At 45.9% G+C, this 21,819-nt stretch overlaps 1 protein-coding gene across 2 annotated transcripts in view; it reads left to right on the top strand.

Annotated features, from left to right (window-relative positions):
• WASF1 (WASP family member 1) overlaps positions 1 to 21,819 on the top strand; it is a 237,917-nt gene that overhangs the window by 196,853 nt on the left and 19,245 nt on the right. For both annotated transcript variants that reach the window (XM_082251581.1, XM_082251582.1), the window contains exons 5-6: positions 2,852 to 2,969; positions 19,187 to 19,362. In XM_082251581.1, coding sequence (XP_082107707.1) covers positions 2,852 to 2,969; positions 19,187 to 19,362 — 294 coding nt within the window. The remainder of the gene's footprint in view (positions 1 to 2,851; positions 2,970 to 19,186; positions 19,363 to 21,819) is intronic.

Here is a 21,819-nt window from a genome sequence, read left to right as displayed (position 1 = left end):
GATTCGTCGTGCAGCTCTACTTTACAACCCCTTTAACTTGTCTGGCAGTCTTGCCATGTATGATCATTCCCACCTTGATGCATACTGATTAAGTACCGTTAAAATGGTTACATTCCCTTTCTAAAGACTACTAAATTGCAGTAGAACAATCTATTAAAATATCCAGGGATTTACATGTTTTTTTTTGTAATGAATTGTGTGTATTGCAACAGTTCTTAAAAATATAATTTTAATTGACAAAGTATAGATTAGTTAGTGTGACACATTCTGTGTTGCCACAAAGCAGTAAGCCAGATTGTGTTTAAAAATAAGAGTTTGAATCTGATTGGAGGCTGTAGAGCAATGTAGACCATCCCAACCATTTGTCTCCTCTCCAATTGTCTTTGAACATGCAGCTTAGTTGCTGCAGTGAGGACATGCTGTACCGCAGATGTCACACGTTTATGCCCAATTATTTTAACATGCCAATTAAAATAATGTGCTGTACTCTGAGCATTCTGCTCAAGTGTTAGGTTAAACTGCCATCCCAGGAATCCTCTCTCTCCTTTTTTAATGTGCACATTGATGCCATGAGTCTTTCATCTTATCCAATATACACTCAAGAGGATTAACAGATTCCTTTTTGAAATCTGTGTTTGATCGTTCTGCATATAGTTAAAATTCCAACAAGTTTGTCCTTTGAATGCTAGTTGCTCATATATTCAAACAAAATCTTAAAGTATAAATAAAGGCAAAATGTTTTTTCTAGTTTTGGATGGAGTGCAGAGGGATTAGAACACTTGCCAGTTTTTATTGCTGTCTGTGCCCCCTGTTAAGGAGATTTACCCTCTCTATTTATCTTGTCTATCATTATCATTGAAAATCAAATGTTTGGTTGTCCCCAGAAAAGTAATAGAGGGGAATCTTCCAATGGGTACACTAGTTTGGTGGCCTGGGGGTCCCCAAGGAAATCCCTTAGTTTGCAGAGATTTCCTCTCACTTCCTGGCTATAGGGCAGGAAGTCAAGGGAAGTCTCCCCAATGGGACACAGGTGGCAAAAATAATCTGACTGGGGTTATAACACTCCCTTGTTTTAGCCATATTGAAAAAAAAAAGGTTTTGCCCTATAGGTCTACTTTACCTTCATCTTCATGATAATTTTACTCCATTCTTAGGTGTGCATAGTGTTGTGTTTCTAAGGACTGCATATACCTTCAAGTTTGTTTCAGATTTACTTACACCATCCATACCAAAATCTCCTTGTTCTCAGTTTGAGGGCCATTCCATAATGTTTCTAGTGTCTAACCTAAACTGTATTACAGCACATCTATAGTCTTATATCTCCCAACTTCAATCCTACTTGTTAAAGGAGTTGTAAAGTCAGAAGCTTTTTTTTATCCTAAGGGCTCTTTCACACGGTCCGCCTCCGTAGGCGGATCCGTGCTGCTCAGCGGGGATCGATCCGCGATCCCCGCTGAGCCGGCGGATGATAGCTCCGTCTCCGCTTGCAGTGCGGATAGGAGGAGGTGTCACAGCCCCCGCTGCTCTCTATGGGGGATCTGATGAGAGTGGACCGCCTGTCCGCTCTCATCCGATCTGATCCCCAGGACAGATGGAAAATAGGGTTTCCATCCGTCTGGATTTCACGGACAGGATCGGATGTGGATGGCAGCGGGTGTCAGCGAACATGTCACCGCTGACATCCGCTGCTCCATAGGGCTGAATGGGGCATCCGATCAGATCCGCCTAAAAAACTGACAGGCGAATCTGATCGGAATGCCCGTGTGAAAGAGCCCTAATGCATTCTTTGCATAAGACCCCTTTCACACATTTGGTCTGTTCAGTTCATCACTTCAGTCACGTCAAAATGTATCAGTTTTTCATCCGTTTTTTTATCAGTTTTTCATCCATTTTTCGTCAGTTGTTATCCGTTTTTCATCCGTTTTTCATCCGTTTTTCATCCGTTTTTCATCCGTTTTTCATCCGTTTTTCATCCGTTTTTCATCCGTTTTTCATCCGTTTTTCATCCGTTTTTCATCCGTTTTTCATCCGTTGTCATCCGTTGTCATCCGTTTTCATCCGTTGTCATCCGTTGTCATCCGTTTTTCGTCCGATCCGTTTTTTGACGGATGAAAAATAGGGCATTCATCCTTTCAAAAAAACCAACATTGACGGAAGCGGATGATCATCCGTTGTCATCCATTTTTCCATAGAGATGCATTGATGTTCATTCTTCATCCGTCAACGGATGGATGAAAAACGGACAGCATGTGTGAAAGGGGCCTTAAGATAAAAACCTTCTGGGTGTAGCAGCCTCCCCAGCACCCCCTAATACTTACCTGAGCCCCATCTCTGTCTAAGTGATGTCTACAAGTCCCTCAGCCATCAGGGACTCTCCCTCCTGATTGGCTGAGACACAGCCGCTGTGCCATTTGCTCCAGTGGCTGTCAATCAAAGTCAGTTAGCCAATAAGGAGCGAGAAGGGGCGGGGCCGAGCGGCAGCCTCTTTTCTGAATGGACATACGGAGCTGCAGCTTGGCTCAGGTGACCCCATAGCAAGCCGCTGGCTGTGGGGGCACGCGACAGGAGGGAGTGGCTAGGAGCAGCAAGGAGGAGCCTGAGAAGAGGAGGATCCAGGCTGCTCTGTGCAAAACCAACTGCACAGAGGAAATAAGTATAACCCTTTTTTTATTTCTAAAAAAACAAGACTTTAAAATAACTTTAAATTGTCCTTTGCCTGGCTTTCTTGATAATGTTCTGTGAAGGTAATTTTGGGTCAGAAATATATTGTTTGATAGTACCTTTAACACAAATCATTAATTCAGTCGGCAAGACTCTTGAATCTTCAGCTGTCTAAATTTTGTTTCTATAGAGATGATGGTAAAGAAGGCCTAAAATTTTACACAAATCCATCTTACTTCTTTGATTTATGGAAAGAGAAGATGTTGCAGGACACAGAGGACAAACGGAAGGAGAAGCGGAAACAAAAGGTATTTTAAATGTACTAAGTGGAAGCCCATCACACTGTCTTTGTCCTGTTAGGCAGCTATAAGATGAAAGGATAAGTTCCCTTTTTCGAGCATGTTGCCTGTTATACCCATAATTCGGGTGTAAAGTGTAACATGCTCCAGACCTGCCTCCCGCACCCCTGATCCCCCAGCCCCTACTCCTAGAGACAGCGAGTTGGGGTTTATCTCTCATTCTATCTCATTTATCTATCATTCATTCACAGCAATATGTGAATGAGATAACTTAAAAGTATCATCAGCCATTGAGACTGAAGGCTTGCAGTTCTCAATAAACTGCAAGGGCGCTGATGAGCGCTCCCATAGTTCATTCACAAGTCCCACAGCTTTTAAACAGTCAGCCCGTATCAGAGGTCTTGTCTGCGTGATCCTAACATTGCACCCCAGATCCACTGATCAGGGGTGCAATGCTTTCCAGGCTCCTGAAGAAAAAAAATAATATATGCACATATTTTATCCTGCAAAAATATGTGCATTTAATATTTTTTCCAAAAGCTGAACTTATCCTTTAAAAATAGTTTCAAGAGCATTACATGGCACTCACTGCAGTTTACATCTATTTGATTTATTGAGGTAGATGGGAATATGTTTTTTCCCCTAATGAAACACAAATATAACTTTGATAGACCTATAAAGTTAAAAGTTTTTTGCTCCCTGCATTTCTTTGGAAAGCCGCTTGCACAAATATATCTGCTAATCATAAACTGAATGTTGTGTGCCACAGAAATATTTTCTTTTTATAAATATTCTCTTTAAACCAAAATAAAATTAGAAATTCACTGTCTTAAAGAGAAACTTCTTCCAAAATGTGTTTTTTTTGGATACTTAATGTCTCACAAACCTGGTCCACTGCCTGGTGCCAGGGTGAAACCTTCTTTGGTTGCTCGGAGGAACTTTAGACATGCAGAGACATTATACATCTGCACACGGGTCTTCATTTATTTAAACATTATTAAATATTTTCACTGTATAAAATTGGAAGCACAAAACAAAAGAGCTCCTATTTTACACAGCAATGTTTCAAACCATGTCTAGCCATTTGTCAAACTTGAAGCAAACTATCCTGCTAGGGAGTCAGGTAAGTAATAATAGTTTCTTCTGCAACCCCCTGATCTCAACAAGCATTACAGGGGACAGGGTCCACTGCAAGGGCTAGATTTTCTTTTGTGCCTGGAGTTGGGCTTTAAATTGACAAAGGCTTGTGTGCAGATATATAACATCTTTACAAAACTTTGGTAATTAAATAGTTGCTTAGTTAGTCTGGTTAAAAAAGTCCATCCAGTTTAACCAATAAAAGTGGTATGGTAGGGTCTATTAATTTGAAATAATGCGATAATGCGATCAACTTCTTTTGTGGTTCAAAAAGTATTGCTTTTATCTGAGTATGGTATAGAAAGTCAATCCATGCATTTACACAAGTGGAATATAGAATTCAGCAAGAAGGGATAAACTACCATGACTTGGAATAAAAATAGTAAAAATCTGAAAAAAGCCTTCCATAGAGACTATGAGAGCCCATTCACACTAGCGCGACTTATGAGGTGACTTGTGTTGCCCCAGGTCGCTTGACATAACAAAAGCAATGTTAATCACTCAGTGCCGTCTTAATTGGCACTACTGAAGTCGCTCCGACTTCAGAAAAGGGTCCTGTACTACTTTGAGGCGACCTGTGATCCGACTTGTCCCATATACTTCAATGGGAGTCGCCTCCTTATCTTAATTGAAGCGACTTGTGATCCGACTTGTGATCCGACTTTCCATAAAAATGGTATTGAACAAGAAAAAAAGAGCATTTTTCTTATAATTTTTATTAGAACATTAATACGGCTTCTCTCCACCTGGCTTTTTTTCTTGCAGGCATTTTTTGAGGCAGGCATGACTTTTTTTGGATTTAGTGTCTGGGGAGTCTAAAAAGTGTACCTGTGAAGTTTCAGCTCTGTAGCATGTCCAGAACCCCCAAAAAATTATCATTTTTCTTATAACTTTTATTAGAACATTAATACGGCTTCTCTCCACCTGGCTTTTATTCTTGCAGGCATTTATCGGGCATTTTTTGAGGCAGGCATGACTTTTTTTGTATTTAGTGTCTGGGGGGTCTAAAAAGTGTCCCTGTGAAGTTTCAGCTCTGTAGCATGTCCAGAACCCACACTGCTGTATTCATAATTATAAGAAAAATGCTTTTTTTTCTGGTTCTGGACATGCTATAGAGATGAAACTTCACAGGGACACTTTTTTGACACCCCAGACACTAAATCCAAAAAAGTCATGCCTGCCTCCAGAGACGCCAAAAAAATGCCCGATAAATGCCAGCAATAAAAAAATGCAAGGTGTAGAGAAGCCGCCACACTGCTGTATTAATAATTATAAGAAAAAATATATTTCTCTGTCGCTCATTGACAGACGTAGTCCTCGTTGATTAATAACAACTCGGGTTATACTGCCCTCTACAGGAGTAGGACTAGACAGGAAAGAAAACGTTCTGGCCACACCCTAGGGGCAGTCCCAGAGGGTATATCCTCTCACTTCCTGCTACAGCAAATCAGTTTTTTTCTGTCTAGTTAGGAGTAAGGACCTAGATGCCTTGCTAGGATCTTCGGTCCTGGCAGGATTTTTTTCTTAGAAAGATTTTTTAGACAGCTTTTTTCTCCAGTGTTCCTGTGAGATCTTCAAGCAAGAAAGCTGGAACTGGGTGACGGGCTGGATGTTGAGATCCAGTGGTCACCCCAGTTCAGCCTACGAGCGCGTGCAGGCCATAGCTCCGCGCTGGGTCGGCCGCGACATAGTCCCACTGGACGGGGACTGACCCTGCAAGTTAAACGTCTCGCTTAAACGCCAATGACCATGAGTCACGGCGTCCGTATTGGTCGACAGCCCTCCCACCCCGGTGGAGAGGGGTACTGTCAGGAGTTGGCACCCGCCTGGTTCCGGTAGGGTGAGTAGTATGTTCCCCCTTTCCCCCTGACGGGTTTGTGGTGAACGCGGGCCCCTCTCTGAAATGGTAAGGATGGGTCTCCCCTCTATCCTATAACATGTCACAGATTCCCCTATTTGAGTGTGATTTTTGTGAACAAGAAACCAGGAGGCTTGGTTTGGGAGCTGACAATCTAATGTCATTTCAAAACTGTAAAGATGACTGAAGTCAGTGGCAGTACTAGAATATTACTGTGGTAGCATAAGGTATCCTACCTGTCAGAGGTTCACAGGGCGATGTCTATGCATGTATAACTGCAGTCCAGATCGCACGGACCGCATGCGGCCCGCCAGGGTCCGGTACCGCTGGCCAGGCTGATCACCATCCAGGGTGAAGTTTGGGAGGCCGATGCACTCCCGCAGGCCGCTAGGCCGAATACAGCATCCCGCAGGCCGCTGCTAAGCCGCCGCTATCCTAACAGGCCGCCTCCATTGTCTTGCAGAGCACACGAGGCTGCCATATTGGCGTAGCCTCATGTCTCCAGCATGGGGGCGGCCATGTTTGAGGTGACCAAACACCTCGTGGAGCCAGGGGGAGGCGCCGGAAGGCGTGTTAAGGGGCGGAGCCGCCTCCTTTACCCAGGAAATAGGGCCAAAGACTTCCTGTCTGTAACAGGACAGCACTGAGCAAGCTGATGAAAACTTCTGTGCATCAGGGATGAGCCTTGGGGTCTCTCTCTCTCTCTCTCTGTGGGGTCCAAAAAAGGCAGGTAACACTGAGGGGCGCTGTTGCGACTGGGGGATACAAAAAAAAAAAAAAGTTTTTTACTTTGTCATTTTTTGTCGCTGGCAAATGTCTTGTATAATCATTGACCCTGCCGCATAGGTATCCCCACCTGATCCCCTCAAGGTGGCCGCAGGACCCTCCAGTACCCCACTTGTTTTTAATGCATTATCGGCAGTTTTGGAGTCTTTGGTATCCCGGGTGGAGGTGGCCTGTCAGGGACGGGGGTCAAGAAGCGACCCCCGCCTACCCCTATTTTTTATCTGATACTTCAGATACGGATTCGGAGCTGGTCAATGCAGCTGCAGGTCCCTCTTATGGGGCTGTTGTCTCAGGCAATGTCTCCTCAGCAGTGAGGAGAACGTTTCTGCCTCCGCCATAGCACAAGAGTGGTGGATGCACTAGTTGTGTCCGTCCGGGAAACCTTTAGTCTTAAGGTTACACCGGCAGAGGTAGCTGAGACTGAAATTCTTTTTTGGTACTTGTTAGCCTACCAAAAGGGCGAAGGATTTTCCTTTACCCAAATGGGGTCGTTTTGAAACGAACCCCTGTTATTTCCTAACGCATGGAGGGCGGGCGATAAGGCGAAACCCTCCAAAGCCCCTTCAGAGGGTTTTTCAAAGGGCGCTGGTCGGCTAAACAAAAAGTCCGGCTCAGCCAAGCCTGAAGAATACAGCCTGATGCGCCCCTACCCATCTCTGGGGTGGGGGAATGTCTTCACCGGTTTCCGGATCCATGGCTTGCCAGAACCCCGGACTAAGGGGTTCGCGAGGTCATACGGTCAGGATACAGGATCGAGTTTCGATCACTTCCACCGGTACGATTCTTCCCTTCTAACATTGAACGGTTTCAGGGGTTCTATTCGAACCTGTTCACAATGCCCAGGAAAGAGGGCAAGGTGCGTCCAATTCTGGACTTGGGGAAAGATGGAGTCCATCCGAACAGTGGTGGCCTCCCTGCATCAGGGGGAGTTCCTGGCGTCCATAGACATTTAGGATGCCTATCCTTCTATCCCCATCATCGCAGGACATCAGCGTTTTCTTCGCTTTCCCAAAGATCATCCCTGGTTCCCATCAGGAGACTGAACTATCTGGGCCTAATGTTGGATACATCCTGGGCAAGAAAGTTTCTCCTTGCGGAGAAACTCCAGAAGGTTCAGTCAACGATTCGGATGTTGCTGTCCGTCAATTGGCTGGGACTGATGGTGGCCTTCTTAGAGGCAGTACCGTATACCCAGTCTCATACCCGAATTCTCCTGAAGGAGATTTTTTTCTAATGGAATCAGAATTCCGATTTCCTGGACAATCGGATCCGGTTGAGCGAGCGGACCAGGAAGTCTCTGATGCTCATCCAGGTTACCAATAGGGTATCGGAACTGAGAGCGATCAGATTTTGTCTGATTTACTGGACCGAGCAGCTCTAGAGCAGCCCGATTCGGATCCAATCGCACTATGCCACGGTCGTGACTTATGTCAAGAAAGGGGCACTTAGAGTGTCCTGGTAGCCATCGAAACGACTAGCATCTTTCATTGGACGGAACAGTTTGTTCCGGATCTCCCAGCAGTGTTCACTCCGGGGGTGGGAAATCGGCAGGCAGATTATTTCAGCCATCAGATTCTGGATCAAGGGGTATGGCCTCTTCATCCAGAGGTTTTTCACTAGCTGTCCCTTCATTGGGGCACCCCAGATGTGGATCTGTTGGCACCTTGGCTCAACAGGAAGGTGCGGAGGTTTGTAGCTCGCACCCGTGATCCTCTAGCGGACGCAGCAGAAACGCTGATCGCCCCGTGGGAGCAGTATCAGCTACGGCATGCCTTCCATCCTCTCAAGTTACTGCGGGAACTTCTTCGCAGGATAGAGGTGGAGGGAATTCCAGTTATTCTGGAAATTCCGGACTGACCTCGTCGAGTCTGGTACGCCGACTTGGTGAGGCTAGTCGCGGACGCCTCTTGGAGACTTCCTCTCAGGGAGGATTTGCGGTCTCAGGGACCGATCTTCCATCTTGCTTTACAATCACTGGCTTAATGGCCTGGCCATTGAGACCCAGGTACTGAAGGACAAGGGAGTGTCAGCTTCAGTTATTCCTACCTCTAGTTAAAGCAAGGAAAGCGACTTCCAGCACATGGAAGTCTTATATGGCATGGTGTGAATCTTTTGGATTTCCCCCACATACCTATTCGGTGACCCGAATCTTGGTCTGTCTGCAACAAGGGGTTGAGCAGAAACTGTCCTTGAGCACTATCAAGGGTCAGGTTTCAGCGTTAGCAATCTTCTTTCAGAAACCTTTGGCTAATCATTCCTTGGTGCGGAATTTCATCCAGGGGGTGCGACATCTGGCTCCGCCAGTGCGCGCACCCTTACCGCCTGGGATCTTAATTTAGTGTGGTCGGTTCTTCAGAAACTTCTCTTTGAAGATATTAGGGAGATTCCCTTGCTTACATTATCCCAGAAGGTGGCCTTCTTGGTGGCCATTACTTCTGCACGCAGGGTGTCAGAACTGGCCGCATTATCTTGACGTTCCCCATATCTGGTGGTTCATAGGGATAAGGTGGTTCTTCTTCCAGATCCATCCTTCCTTCCTAAGTGGTTTTCAGAGTTTTCATCTGAATAAAAAGATTGTGTTACCTTCCCCGTGTCCTAAGACTAGCCATCCTTGGGAGTTTGCATTAAACTCCTTGGATGGGGTTCAGAAGGATACACTTGACTACTACGAACTTGTTTTCGTAAGACGGACTCACTTTTTTTCAAGGCGATGACTTGATCGTCGGTTCATACCTTTACAACATTTTATAAAGTTGATGTGATGGCAAGGTGTAGAGAAGCCGCCACACTGCTGTATTAATAATTATAAGAAAAAATATATTTCTCTGTCGCTCATTGACAGACGTAGTCCTCGTTGATTAATAACAACTCGGGTTATACTGCCCTCTACAGGAGTAGGACTAGACAGGAAAGAAAACGTTCTGGCCACACCCTAGGGGCAGTCCCAGAGGGTATATCCTCTCACTTCCTGCTACAGCAAATCAGTTTTTTTCTGTCTAGTTAGGAGTAAGGACCTAGATGCCTTGCTAGGATCTTCGGTCCTGGCAGGATTTTTTTCTTAGAAAGATTTTTTAGACAGCTTTTTTCTCCAGTGTTCCTGTGAGATCTTCAAGCAAGAAAGCTGGAACTGGGTGACGGGCTGGATGTTGAGATCCAGTGGTCACCCCAGTTCAGCCTACGAGCGCGTGCAGGCCATAGCTCCGCGCTGGGTCGGCCGCGACATAGTCCCACTGGACGGGGACTGACCCTGCAAGTTAAACGTCTCGCTTAAACGCCAATGACCATGAGTCACGGCGTCCGTATTGGTCGACAGCCCTCCCACCCCGGTGGAGAGGGGTACTGTCAGGAGTTGGCACCCGCCTGGTTCCGGTAGGGTGAGTAGTATGTTCCCCCTTTCCCCCTGACGGGTTTGTGGTGAACGCGGGCCCCTCTCTGAAATGGTAAGGATGGGTCTCCCCTCTATCCTATAACATGTCACAGATCCCCCTATTTGAGTGTGATTTTTGTGAACAAGAAACCAGGAGGCTTGGTTTGGGAGCTGACAATCTAATGTCATTTCAAAACTGTAAAGATGACTGAAGTCAGTGGCAGTACTAGAATATTACTGTGGTAGCATAAGGTATCCTACCTGTCAGAGGTTCACAGGGCGATGTCTATGCATGTATAACTGCAGTCCAGATCGCACAGACCGCATGCGGCCCGCCAGGGTCCGGTACCGCTGGCCAGGCTGATCACCATCCAGGGTGAAGTTTGGGGGGCCGATGCACTCCCGCAGGCCGCTAGGCCGAATACAGCATCCCGCAGGCCGCTGCTAAGCCGCCGCTATCCTAACAGGCCGCCTCCATTGTCTTGCAGAGCACACGAGGCTGCCATATTGGCGTAGCCTCATGTCTCCAGCATGGGGGCGGCCATGTTTGAGGTGACCAAACACCTCGTGGAGCCAGGGGGAGGCGCCGGAAGGCGTGTTAAGGGGCGGAGCCGCCTCCATTACCCAGGAAATAGGGCCAAAGACTTCCTGTCTGTAACAGGACAGCACTGAGCAAGCTGATGAAAACTTCTGTGCATCAGGGATGAGCCTTGGGGTCTCTCTCTCTCTCTCTCTGTGGGGTCCAAAAAAGGCAGGTAACACTGAGGGGCGCTGTTGCGACTGGGGGATACAAAAAAAAAAAAAAGTTTTTTACTTTGTCATTTTTTGTCGCTGGCAAATGTCTTGTATAATCATTGACCCTGCCGCATAGGTATCCCCACCTGATCCCCTCAAGGTGGCCGCAGGACCCTCCAGTACCCCACTTGTTTTTAATGCATTATCGGCAGTTTTGGAGTCTTTGGTATCCCGGGTGGAGGTGGCCTGTCAGGGACGGGGGTCAAGAAGCGACCCCCGCCTACCCCTATTTTTTATCTGATACTTCAGATACGGATTCGGAGCTGGTCAATGCAGCTGCAGGTCCCTCTTATGGGGCTGTTGTCTCAGGCAATGTCTCCTCAGCAGTGAGGAGAACGTTTCTGCCTCCGCCATAGCACAAGAGTGGTGGATGCACTAGTTGTGTCCGTCCGGGAAACCTTTAGTCTTAAGGTTACACCGGCAGAGGTAGCTGAGACTGAAATTCTTTTTTGGTACTTGTTAGCCTACCAAAAGGGCGAAGGATTTTCCTTTACCCAAATGGGGTCGTTTTGAAACGAACCCCTGTTATTTCCTAACGCATGGAGGGCGGGCGATAAGGCGAAACCCTCCAAAGCCCCTTCAGAGGGTTTTTCAAAGGGCGCTGGTCGGCTAAACAAAAAGTCCGGCTCAGCCAAGCCTGAAGAATACAGCCTGATGCGCCCCTACCCATCTCTGGGGTGGGGGAATGTCTTCACCGGTTTCCGGATCCATGGCTTGCCAGAACCCCGGACTAAGGGGTTCGCGAGGTCATACGGTCAGGATACAGGATCGAGTTTCGATCACTTCCACCGGTACGATTCTTCCCTTCTAACATTGAACGGTTTCAGGGGTTCTATTCGAACCTGTTCACAATGCCCAGGAAAGAGGGCAAGGTGCGTCCAATTCTGGACTTGGGGAAAGATGGAGTCCATCCGAACAGTGGTGGCCTCCCTGCATCAGGGGGAGTTCCTGGCGTCCATAGACATTTAGGATGCCTATCCTTCTATCCCCATCATCGCAGGACATCAGCGTTTTCTTCGCTTTCCCAAAGATCATCCCTGGTTCCCATCAGGAGACTGAACTATCTGGGCCTAATGTTGGATACATCCTGGGCAAGAAAGTTTCTCCTTGCGGAGAAACTCCAGAAGGTTCAGTCAACGATTTGGATGTTGCTGTCCGTCAATTGGCTGGGACTGATGGTGGCCTTCTTAGAGGCAGTACCGTATACCCAGTCTCATACCCGAATTCTCCTGAAGGAGATTTTTTTCTAATGGAATCAGAATTCCGATTTCCTGGACAATCGGATCCGGTTGAGCGAGCGGACCAGGAAGTCTCTGATGCTCATCCAGGTTACCAATAGGGTATCGGAACTGAGAGCGATCAGATTTTGTCTGATTTACTGGACCGAGCAGCTCTAGAGCAGCCCGATTCGGATCCAATCGCACTATGCCACGGTCGTGACTTATGTCAAGAAAGGGGCACTTAGAGTGTCCTGGTAGCCATCGAAACGACTAGCATCTTTCATTGGACGGAACAGTTTGTTCCGGATCTCCCAGCAGTGTTCACTCCGGGGGTGGGAAATCGGCAGGCAGATTATTTCAGCCATCAGATTCTGGATCAAGGGGTATGGCCTCTTCATCCAGAGGTTTTTCACTAGCTGTCCCTTCATTGGGGCACCCCAGATGTGGATCTGTTGGCACCTTGGCTCAACAGGAAGGTGCGGAGGTTTGTAGCTCGCACCCGTGATCCTCTAGCGGACGCAGCAGAAACGCTGATCGCCCCGTGGGAGCAGTATCAGCTACGGCATGCCTTCCATCCTCTCAAGTTACTGCGGGAACTTCTTCGCAGGATAGAGGTGGAGGGAATTCCAGTTATTCTGGAAATTCCGGACTGACCTCGTCGAGTCTGGTACGCCGACTTGGTGAGGCTAGTCGCGGACGCCTCTTGGAGACTTCCTCTCAGGGAGGATTTGCGGTCTCAGGGACCGATCTTCCATCTTGCTTTACAATCACTGGCTTAATGGCCTGGCCATTGAGACCCAGGTACTGAAGGACAAGGGAGTGTCAGCTTCAGTTATTCCTACCTCTAGTTAAAGCAAGGAAAGCGACTTCCAGCACATGGAAGTCTTATATGGCATGGTGTGAATCTTTTGGATTTCCCCCACATACCTATTCGGTGACCCGAATCTTGGTCTGTCTGCAACAAGGGGTTGAGCAGAAACTGTCCTTGAGCACTATCAAGGGTCAGGTTTCAGCGTTAGCAATCTTCTTTCAGAAACCTTTGGCTAATCATTCCTTGGTGCGGAATTTCATCCAGGGGGTGCGACATCTGGCTCCGCCAGTGCGCGCACCCTTACCGCCTGGGATCTTAATTTAGTGTGGTCGGTTCTTCAGAAACTTCTCTTTGAAGATATTAGGGAGATTCCCTTGCTTACATTATCCCAGAAGGTGGCCTTCTTGGTGGCCATTACTTCTGCACGCAGGGTGTCAGAACTGGCCGCATTATCTTGACGTTCCCCATATCTGGTGGTTCATAGGGATAAGGTGGTTCTTCTTCCAGATCCATCCTTCCTTCCTAAGTGGTTTTCAGAGTTTTCATCTGAATAAAAAGATTGTGTTACCTTCCCCGTGTCCTAAGACTAGCCATCCTTGGGAGTTTGCATTAAACTCCTTGGATGGGGTTCAGAAGGATACACTTGACTACTACGAACTTGTTTTCGTAAGACGGACTCACTTTTTTTCAAGGCGATGACTTGATCGTCGGTTCATACCTTTACAACATTTTATAAAGTTGATGTGATGGCATCGTCAGATGCCTCTTTTGGCCACAAGGTTCTGCAGGCCGCAATCTGAGGAGACTGTTGGTCTATCTCAAGGGTTTGTTGGGTGTTTCACTTAGGTCTCATCTTTTTGCTCGATGAGTCCTTGATGCTTCTTGTTGGCTCCGGTTGGGCCTTCTGGATTTTGATTTCTGTTATCCCACCCCTCATTTGTGGTACTGCTTTGGGACGTCCCGAGTTGTTATTAATCAACGAGGACTATGTCTGTCAATGAGCGACAGAGAAAAATGGATTTTTGTAAAATCTTACCGTAAAATCCTTTTCTCTTAAGCTCATTGACAGACGTAGTACCCGCCCCTCTGTTTTTGAGTTGGGTTGGGTTAAATTCTCTAAACACTGCTTTGTGACATAATTGATTTGCTGTAGCAGGAAGTGAGAGGATATACCCTCTGGGACTGCCCCTAGGGTGTGGCCAGAACGTTATCTTTCCTGTCTAGTCCTACTCCTGTAGAGGGCAGTATAACCCGAGTTGTTATTAATCAACGAGGACTACGTCTGTCAATGAGCTTAAGAGAAAAGGATTTTACGGTAAGATTTTACAAAAATCCATTTTTTTGGGGGTTCTGGACATGCTACACAGCTGCAACTTCACAGGTACACTTTTTAGACCCCCCCAGACACTAATCCAAAAAAAGTAATGCCTGACTCCAAAAATGCCTGATAAATGCCTGCAAGAAAAACGCCCAGGTGGAGAGAAGCCATATTCATGTGCTCATAAAAATTATAAGAAAAATGCTCTTTTTTTTCTGGTTCTGGACATGCTACAGAGATGAAACTTCACAGGTACACTTTTTAGACCCCCCAGACACTAAAGACATGCCTGCCTCCAAAGACGCCCAAAAAATGCCCGATAAATGCCAGGAAAAAAAAAGGAAAAGGAAATTAGGTCACAACACATCATATTCTGATTGGCCAAATACAAAGTCCTACAAAGTCGTCTCGCGCTGAAGTCGCGTTAGAAGTCGCCCCTTATAAGGCGACTTTAGTGGTCGCGGCAGTGTGAACCGGCTCTCAATGTCAAATAAGAGAAGACAAAAAGCTCAACAGTATTTCATAAAGTAAAAGAACAGCCCTGTATTTTGTAGCATGTTAGAATAAATGTATATATATATATATATATATATATATATATATATATATATATATACACACAGTGCCTTGCGAAAGTATTCGGCCCCCTTGAACTTTTCGACCTTTTGCCACATTTCAGGCTTCAAACATAAAGATATAAAACTGTCATTTTTTTGTGAAGAATCAACAAGTGGGACCCAATCATGAAGTGGAACAAAATTTATTGGATATTTCAAACTTTGTTAACAAATAAAAAACTAAAAAATTGGGCGTGCAAAATTATTCAGCCCCTTTACTTTCAGTGCAGCAAACTCTCTCCAGAAGTTCAGTGAGGATCTCTGAATGATCCAATGTTGACCTAAATGACTAATGATGATAAATAGAATCCACCTGTGTGTAATAAAGTCTCCGTATAAATGCACCTGCACTGTGATAGTCTCAGAGGTCAGTTTAAAGCGCAGAGAGCATCATGAAGAACAAGGAACACACCAGGCAGGTCCGAGATACTGTTGTGGAGAAGTTTAAAGCTGGATTTGGATACAAAAAGATTTCCCAAGCTTTAAACATCCCAAGGAGCACTGTGCAAGCGATAATATTGAAATGGAAGGCGTATCAGACCACTGCAAATCTACGAAGACCTGGCCGTCCCTCTAAACTTTCAGCTCATACAAGGAGAAGACTGATCAGAGATGCAGCCAAGAGGCCCATGATCACTCTGGATGAACTGCAGAGATCTACAGCTGAGGTGGGAGACTCTGTCCATAGGACAATAATCAGTCGTATACTGCACAAATCTGGCCTTTATGGAAGAGTGGCAAGAAGAAAGCCATTTCTTAAAGATATCCATAAAAAGTGTCATTTAAAGTTTGCCACAAGCTACCTGGGAGACACACCAAACATGTGGAAGAAGGTGCTCTGGTCAGATGAAACCAAAATCGAACTTTTTGGCAGCAATGCAAAACGTTATGTTTGGCGTAAAAGCAACACAGCTCATCACCCTGAACACACCATCCCCACTGTCAAACATGGTGGTGGCAGCATCATGGTTTGGGCCTGCTTTTCTTCAGCAGGGACAGGGAAGATGGTTAAAATTGATGGGAAGATGGATGGAGCCAAATACAGGACCATTCTGGAAGAAAACCTGATGGAGTCTGCAAAAGACCTGAGACTGGGACGGAGATTTGTCTTCCAACAAGACAATGATCCAAAACATAAAGCAAAATCTACAATGGAATGGTTCACAAATAAACATATCCAGGTGTTAGAATGGCCAAGTCAAACTCCAGACCTGAATCCAATCGAGAATCTGTGGAAAGAACTGAAAACTGCTATCACAAACGCTCTCCATCCAACCTCACTGAGCTCGAGCTGTTTTGCAAGGAGGAATGGGCAAAAATTTCAGTTTCTCGATGTGCAAAACTGATAGAGACATACCTCAAGCAACTTACAGCTGTAATCGCAGCAAAAGGTGGCGCTACAAAGTATTAACTTAAGGGGGCTGAATAATTTTGCACGCCAATTTTTCAGTTTTTTATTTGTTAAAGTTTGAAATATCCAATAAATTTCGTTCCATGTCATGATTGTGTCCCACTTGTTGTTGATTCTTCACAAAAAATTACAGTTTTATATCTTTGTTTGAAGCCTGAAATGTGTCAAAAGGTTAAAAAGTTCAAGGGGGCTGAATACTTTCACAATGCACTGTATATGCACTGCTCAAAAAAATGAAAGGAACACTTTTTAATCGGGGAATACCATCAAGTCAAATAAACTACTGGGGTATTGATCTGGTCAGTTTAGTAGCAGAGGGGGTTTCAGCTGCTTTGGGGTTAATTAAATTACCAGGGGCACTAGATGGGCAACAATGAGATGACCTCCAAAACAGAATGGTTTTATAGGTAGAGGCCACTGAAATTTTTTTCCCTACTCATCTTTTCTGACTGTTTTTCACTAGTTTTGCATTTGTCACTACTGGTAGCATGAGGGAATACCTGGGCCCTATAGAGGTTTCACAGGCATTCCAACTCCTCCAGAATGGCACATGAATACGTGCCATTGCCAGAAAGTTTGCTGTGTCTCCCACCACAGTCTCAAGAGCATAGAGTAGATTCCAGGAGACAGGCAGTTACTCTAGGAGAGCTAGACAGGGCCAAAAAAGGTCCTTAATCCATCAGCAGGACCGGTATCTGCTCCTTTGTGCAAGGAGGAACAGGGTGAGCACTGCGAGAGCCCTACAGAATGACCTCCAGGAAGCCACTGGTGTGAATGTCTCCAACCAAACAATTAGAAACAGACTTCATGAGGATGGCCTTAGGGCCCAATGTTCTGTCTGTCTATACACTGCTAAAAAAAAAAAACAGATCTCAATGGGGAAAAATCTCATGCTGGTTATCTATACTGATATGGACTGGGTAATGTGTTAGGAACCAAAGGATGCCACATTGTTTGATGGAAATGAAAATTATCAACTTACAGAGGGCTGAATTTAAAGACACCCTGAAAATCAAAGTTAAAAAATGATGTAGCAGGCTACTCTATTTTGCTAAAATTTAATTGCAGCAAATCCAAATGGTACTCCGTAGTTTGTATGGCCCCCAGGTGCTTGAATGCATGCCTGACAACGTAATGCTCCTAATGAGGATGACAGATGTTGTCCTGTCCTGGGGTATTTCCTCCCAAATCAGGACCAGGGCATCACTGAGCTCCTGACCAGACAACCTGGCGGTGTCAGATGGACCAAAACATGTCTTAGAGGTGTTCTATTGGATTTAGGTCAGGCAAGCTTGGGGGCCATTCAATGGTATCAATTCCTTAAACCTCCAGGAACTGGCTGTATACTCTCGCCACATGAGGCAAGGCATTGTCGTGCGCTAGGAGGAACCCAGGACCAACTGCACCAGCGTAGGGTCTGAAATGGGTCCAAGGATTTCATTCCGATAACTAATGGCAGTCAGGGTGCCATTGTCTAGCCTGTAAAGGTCTGTGTGTCCCTCCATGGCTTCCCACACCATCACCTACCCACTACCAAACTGGTCATGTTGAACAATGTTACAGGCGGCATAACATTCTCCACAGCTTCTCCAGACCCTTTCACATCTGTCATATGTGCTCAGGGTGAACCTGCACTCATCTGTGAAAAGCACAGGGCAGTGGCGGACCTGCCAATTCTGCCAATCGAGCTCCGCAGTGCTGGGCAGTGAGCACAGGGCCCACTAGAGGATGTTGGGCCCTCAGGCCACCCTCATGAAGTCTGTTTCTGGTCCTTTGGTCAGAGACATTCACACCAATGGCCTGCTGGGGGTCATTTTGTGGGGCTCTGGCAGTGTCCATCCTGTTCCTCCTTGCACAAAGGAGTAGATACCGGTCCCGCTAATGGGTTAAGGGCCTTCTACGGCCCTGTTCAACTCTCCTAGAGTAACTGCCTGTCTCATGGAATCTCCTCCATGCCCTAGAGACTGTGCTGGGGGACACCGCAAACCTTCTGGCAATGGCACTTATTGTTGTGCCATCTTGGAGGAGTTCGACTGCCTGTGCAACTCCTATAGGGTCCAGGTATTGCCTCAGGCTTCCAGTAGTGATGCTGACTCTAGCCAAATTCAAAAGTAGTGAGAAACAGTTAGAAAAGATGAGTAAGGAAAAAAATGTCGGTGGCCTACAGCTGTAAGACTATTCCTGTTTTGAAGGTTGTCTCGTTGTTGCCCATCTATTCCACCTGCTGTTAATTTCATTAACACCAAAGCAGCTGAAACTGATTAACAACTCCCTCTGCTACGTAGCTGACAAGATCAATATCCCAGGAGTTAAATTGACTTGATGCTATACTCTGATTAAAAAGTGTTCCTTTAATTTTTTTGAGCATTGTGTGTATATATATATATATATATATATATATATATATATATATATAAAACATTTTTTTTTTTAACAAGATATTTTAAGCATAAATACACCAGTTTAAGTGCCAGAATAAAATATATGTACAATATGAAGGCTATTGAAGTGCTTTGGCAACTGGCAACCCCATTAGCTTGGGCCTCTAGCCACGTTGACTCATTTTCTGTTGTGCTGAGGATTGTAGGAAGATTATTTAAAGCTAGTGTTTAGACAGTACAGTGATTGCTGTTTTCTGAATGAGCACATAACTAGATTAAAGGGTGTGTTCATGCTGGTCTGGTATTTCACTTTCACTTTGCTCAAGTCAAAGATATCATTGTTCCTCAACTACTGAACATGCCATTTTAATATTTTGACTGCTCGACTTTTTTTAAAGGTTAACGTTGCCTCATAATCTGGTTAGTCCTTGTGTTTATTTATTTTTTAAGGTTTCTTATTAGCAAAATGTCATGGCTGCTGATTTGCATGTTTATACCTCAATTTTTTTGTAATCTCTTTTGTAGCAAAAGAATATTGATCGTCCGCACGAACCAGAGAAAGTGCCTCGAGCGCCACATGACAGACGCCGTCAGTGGCAGAAGTTGGCTCTGGGTGCTGAGCTGGCTGAAGATGATCTAGACTTTGGAACATTGAAACATGTGGAGATAGTAAATGGACCAGCATCACATTTTGAAACCAGGTTTGCTTGCATTTTATTCTCTTATACATTCCAATCGTAGGATGTGTTAAAGTATAACTAAAAGCAAAACTTTTTTTAGTTTTTGATAGAGTGCAGAGGCATTAGAATGCTTGTCATTGCCCTCTGTGCCCCATTTAACCACTTGCTGACCGCAGTCGGCTGGCTCGACTGTGCGACACGACGTAGCCCTATGTCTGTGGCGCGCGTGGTGCTGGAGGGCAAGTGCGTGCCGCCGCACGCCCATCCCCACTAGACAGCGGGGATGCCGATCCACGGGACCAGGGGACGCAATTGCCGCCGGGCACCCACGATCGATCCCCGCTGAGAGAGCACAACGGTCAGCTGTTGTAAACACAGCTGACCTTTCTTCTCTCTGAAATGATCACAAAGCACCTGTGATCCTTCTATATAGGATCTCAGGTCTCTGTGGTCATTTCACAAGCCCATCCCTCATACAGTTAAAAAAAGGGCCTGGTCATTAAGGGGGCAAATCCTTCTGGTCCAGAACTGGTTAAAGGACATTTGCCCTCTTTATTTGTCCTGTTTACCATCTTTATAAAAAAATGTAAGCAAAGGAACATACCAAATTTTGGGTTGTCCCCAAAAAGTAATAGGGGGAAATCTTTCAATGGGAATACTAGTTCTGGTGACCTGGGAAGCCCAAGGAATTCCCTTAATTTGCAGGGATTTCTTCTCACTTCCTGTTTGGCATTAGAACAGAAAGCAAAGAGAAATCTCTGCAATGGGACATAGATGGCAAAAAAAAAAAAAAAAAAGAAATCTGACAGAGTTTATAACCCTCCCTTGCTCTATTCTAAATTAAAAAAATTGCCTTTAGTTCTACTTTAGGGCTTAGTTTATAGACTTTGGTAGATTCGGAAGAGTTTAAAGACTTAACCGCTTCATGTATCTTTCAGGACTCGTGATGAGATTTCTGATCCCCGATTCCCAAACCTGCTTGTTTACTGCATCCATTTTAAGGGGATCCCACTCCCTCATTGAATCTTTAAAGTATTTGCTTTTGTGGAACATGCAACCAAGGGAGTTGGAATGCCCCAAGATCTAAAGCCCTGCACACACTAGTAGTTTTTTTTTTTAATTCAGCCCAGCAGGGCTAAATGAAAAATACTGACATCTCATGAGGAGCTGATGTACTAACTATCTGGCGTTAGTACAGCGATCTCCCCTGTTGTGCTATTGTGCTCTGGCAGGGGTACGGCCCCCCTGCCAGAACACTCTGGTTGGTGCTCTCAGCCATTGGCGCTGATCGGGAGCCAGTCGGCAGACCTTTTCTTGGTCCTGCCCCTTCGACAGAAGCCGCGAACTGTGTCATCCTGTTAGCTTTTCATTTTCAGTAAGCATTTAGTAAGCATTTGCATATCTGCACAAACCCTTATTGCATAAAGCCCCCTATCGTGTGCATAAATTGTTATAACTGCCTCAATAATTCTCTCTGTAGTTTTTTTAAAGAGTTTTTCAAGTAAAGGTATACCCTATTTTTCTTATTGCGTGTTAGAATAACCTCACGTCCCTCAATTTTGGGACAGGTCACTAAGGAGGTGCGCACTTTCTTCGAGCTCAACTCCTCTTCGGAGGTCTCCCCATCCGCAGTCTGGGAGGGCCATAAGGCAGTGATCAGGGGGGTTCTTATCTCACATGGTTCCCGTTTGAAGCGGCAACGTCAGCAAGAGATCTCCGATCTATTGGAACGGATCCACGATCTGGAAATCAAACATAAACGCACCCTGGCCCCGGAGGATGCACAGTCCCTGGAGGCGCTACGGGGTGCCCTGATGTCTTGTTTGGAACTGCGGGCCCGGGATAAGCTACGTTTCTGGGCTCACCACTTTTACGAACACTGTAAAACAAGTGTGGACGCCTGTTAGCCCGTATGCTGCATAAGCTTACTGAGGTACGTCATGTCCATGCATTGGAGACCCCGGAGGGGAAGTTAGTTAGCTCCCCCCGGATCGCCAAATACTTCCAGCAATTTTATGAATCCTTATACCATCTTCCCTCCTCGGGGGGGAATTGGTTGCTTGATATCCAATCGTATGTGATGGAATCCGGCCTCCCCCGGCTCCCTGATGGGGTCCTGGCGGAGCTGGAGGCTCCTATTTCTGAGGACGAGGTGAGCAGGGTGGTATCGGGCCTGCCCTCGGGCAAAAGTCTGGGCCCGGACGGTTTTACAAATCAATATTATAAGGCCCTGCTCCCTGTCCTTGGTACCCAGATGTGCACCTACTTTTAATGCGATTTCTGCTGTGCAACCCCTTCCCCCAGAGGCACTGATGGCCCACATCGTGGTGTTACCTAAACCGGGTAAGGACCTCCAGCACTGTGCCAGTTATAGGCCTACCTCTCTCCTCAATACTGACACCAAGATTTTGGCCAAAGTTATGGCGCTGCGATTGCAGGACCATGTTGCAGCCTTGATCCACCCTGACCAGGCGGGCT

This window comes from Pelophylax lessonae, assembly GCF_965119305.1.
Source record: "Pelophylax lessonae genome assembly, chromosome: 3".
Lineage (NCBI taxonomy): Eukaryota > Metazoa > Chordata > Amphibia > Anura > Ranidae > Pelophylax > Pelophylax lessonae.
This window is presented reverse-complemented; position numbering and strand designations above follow the sequence as displayed.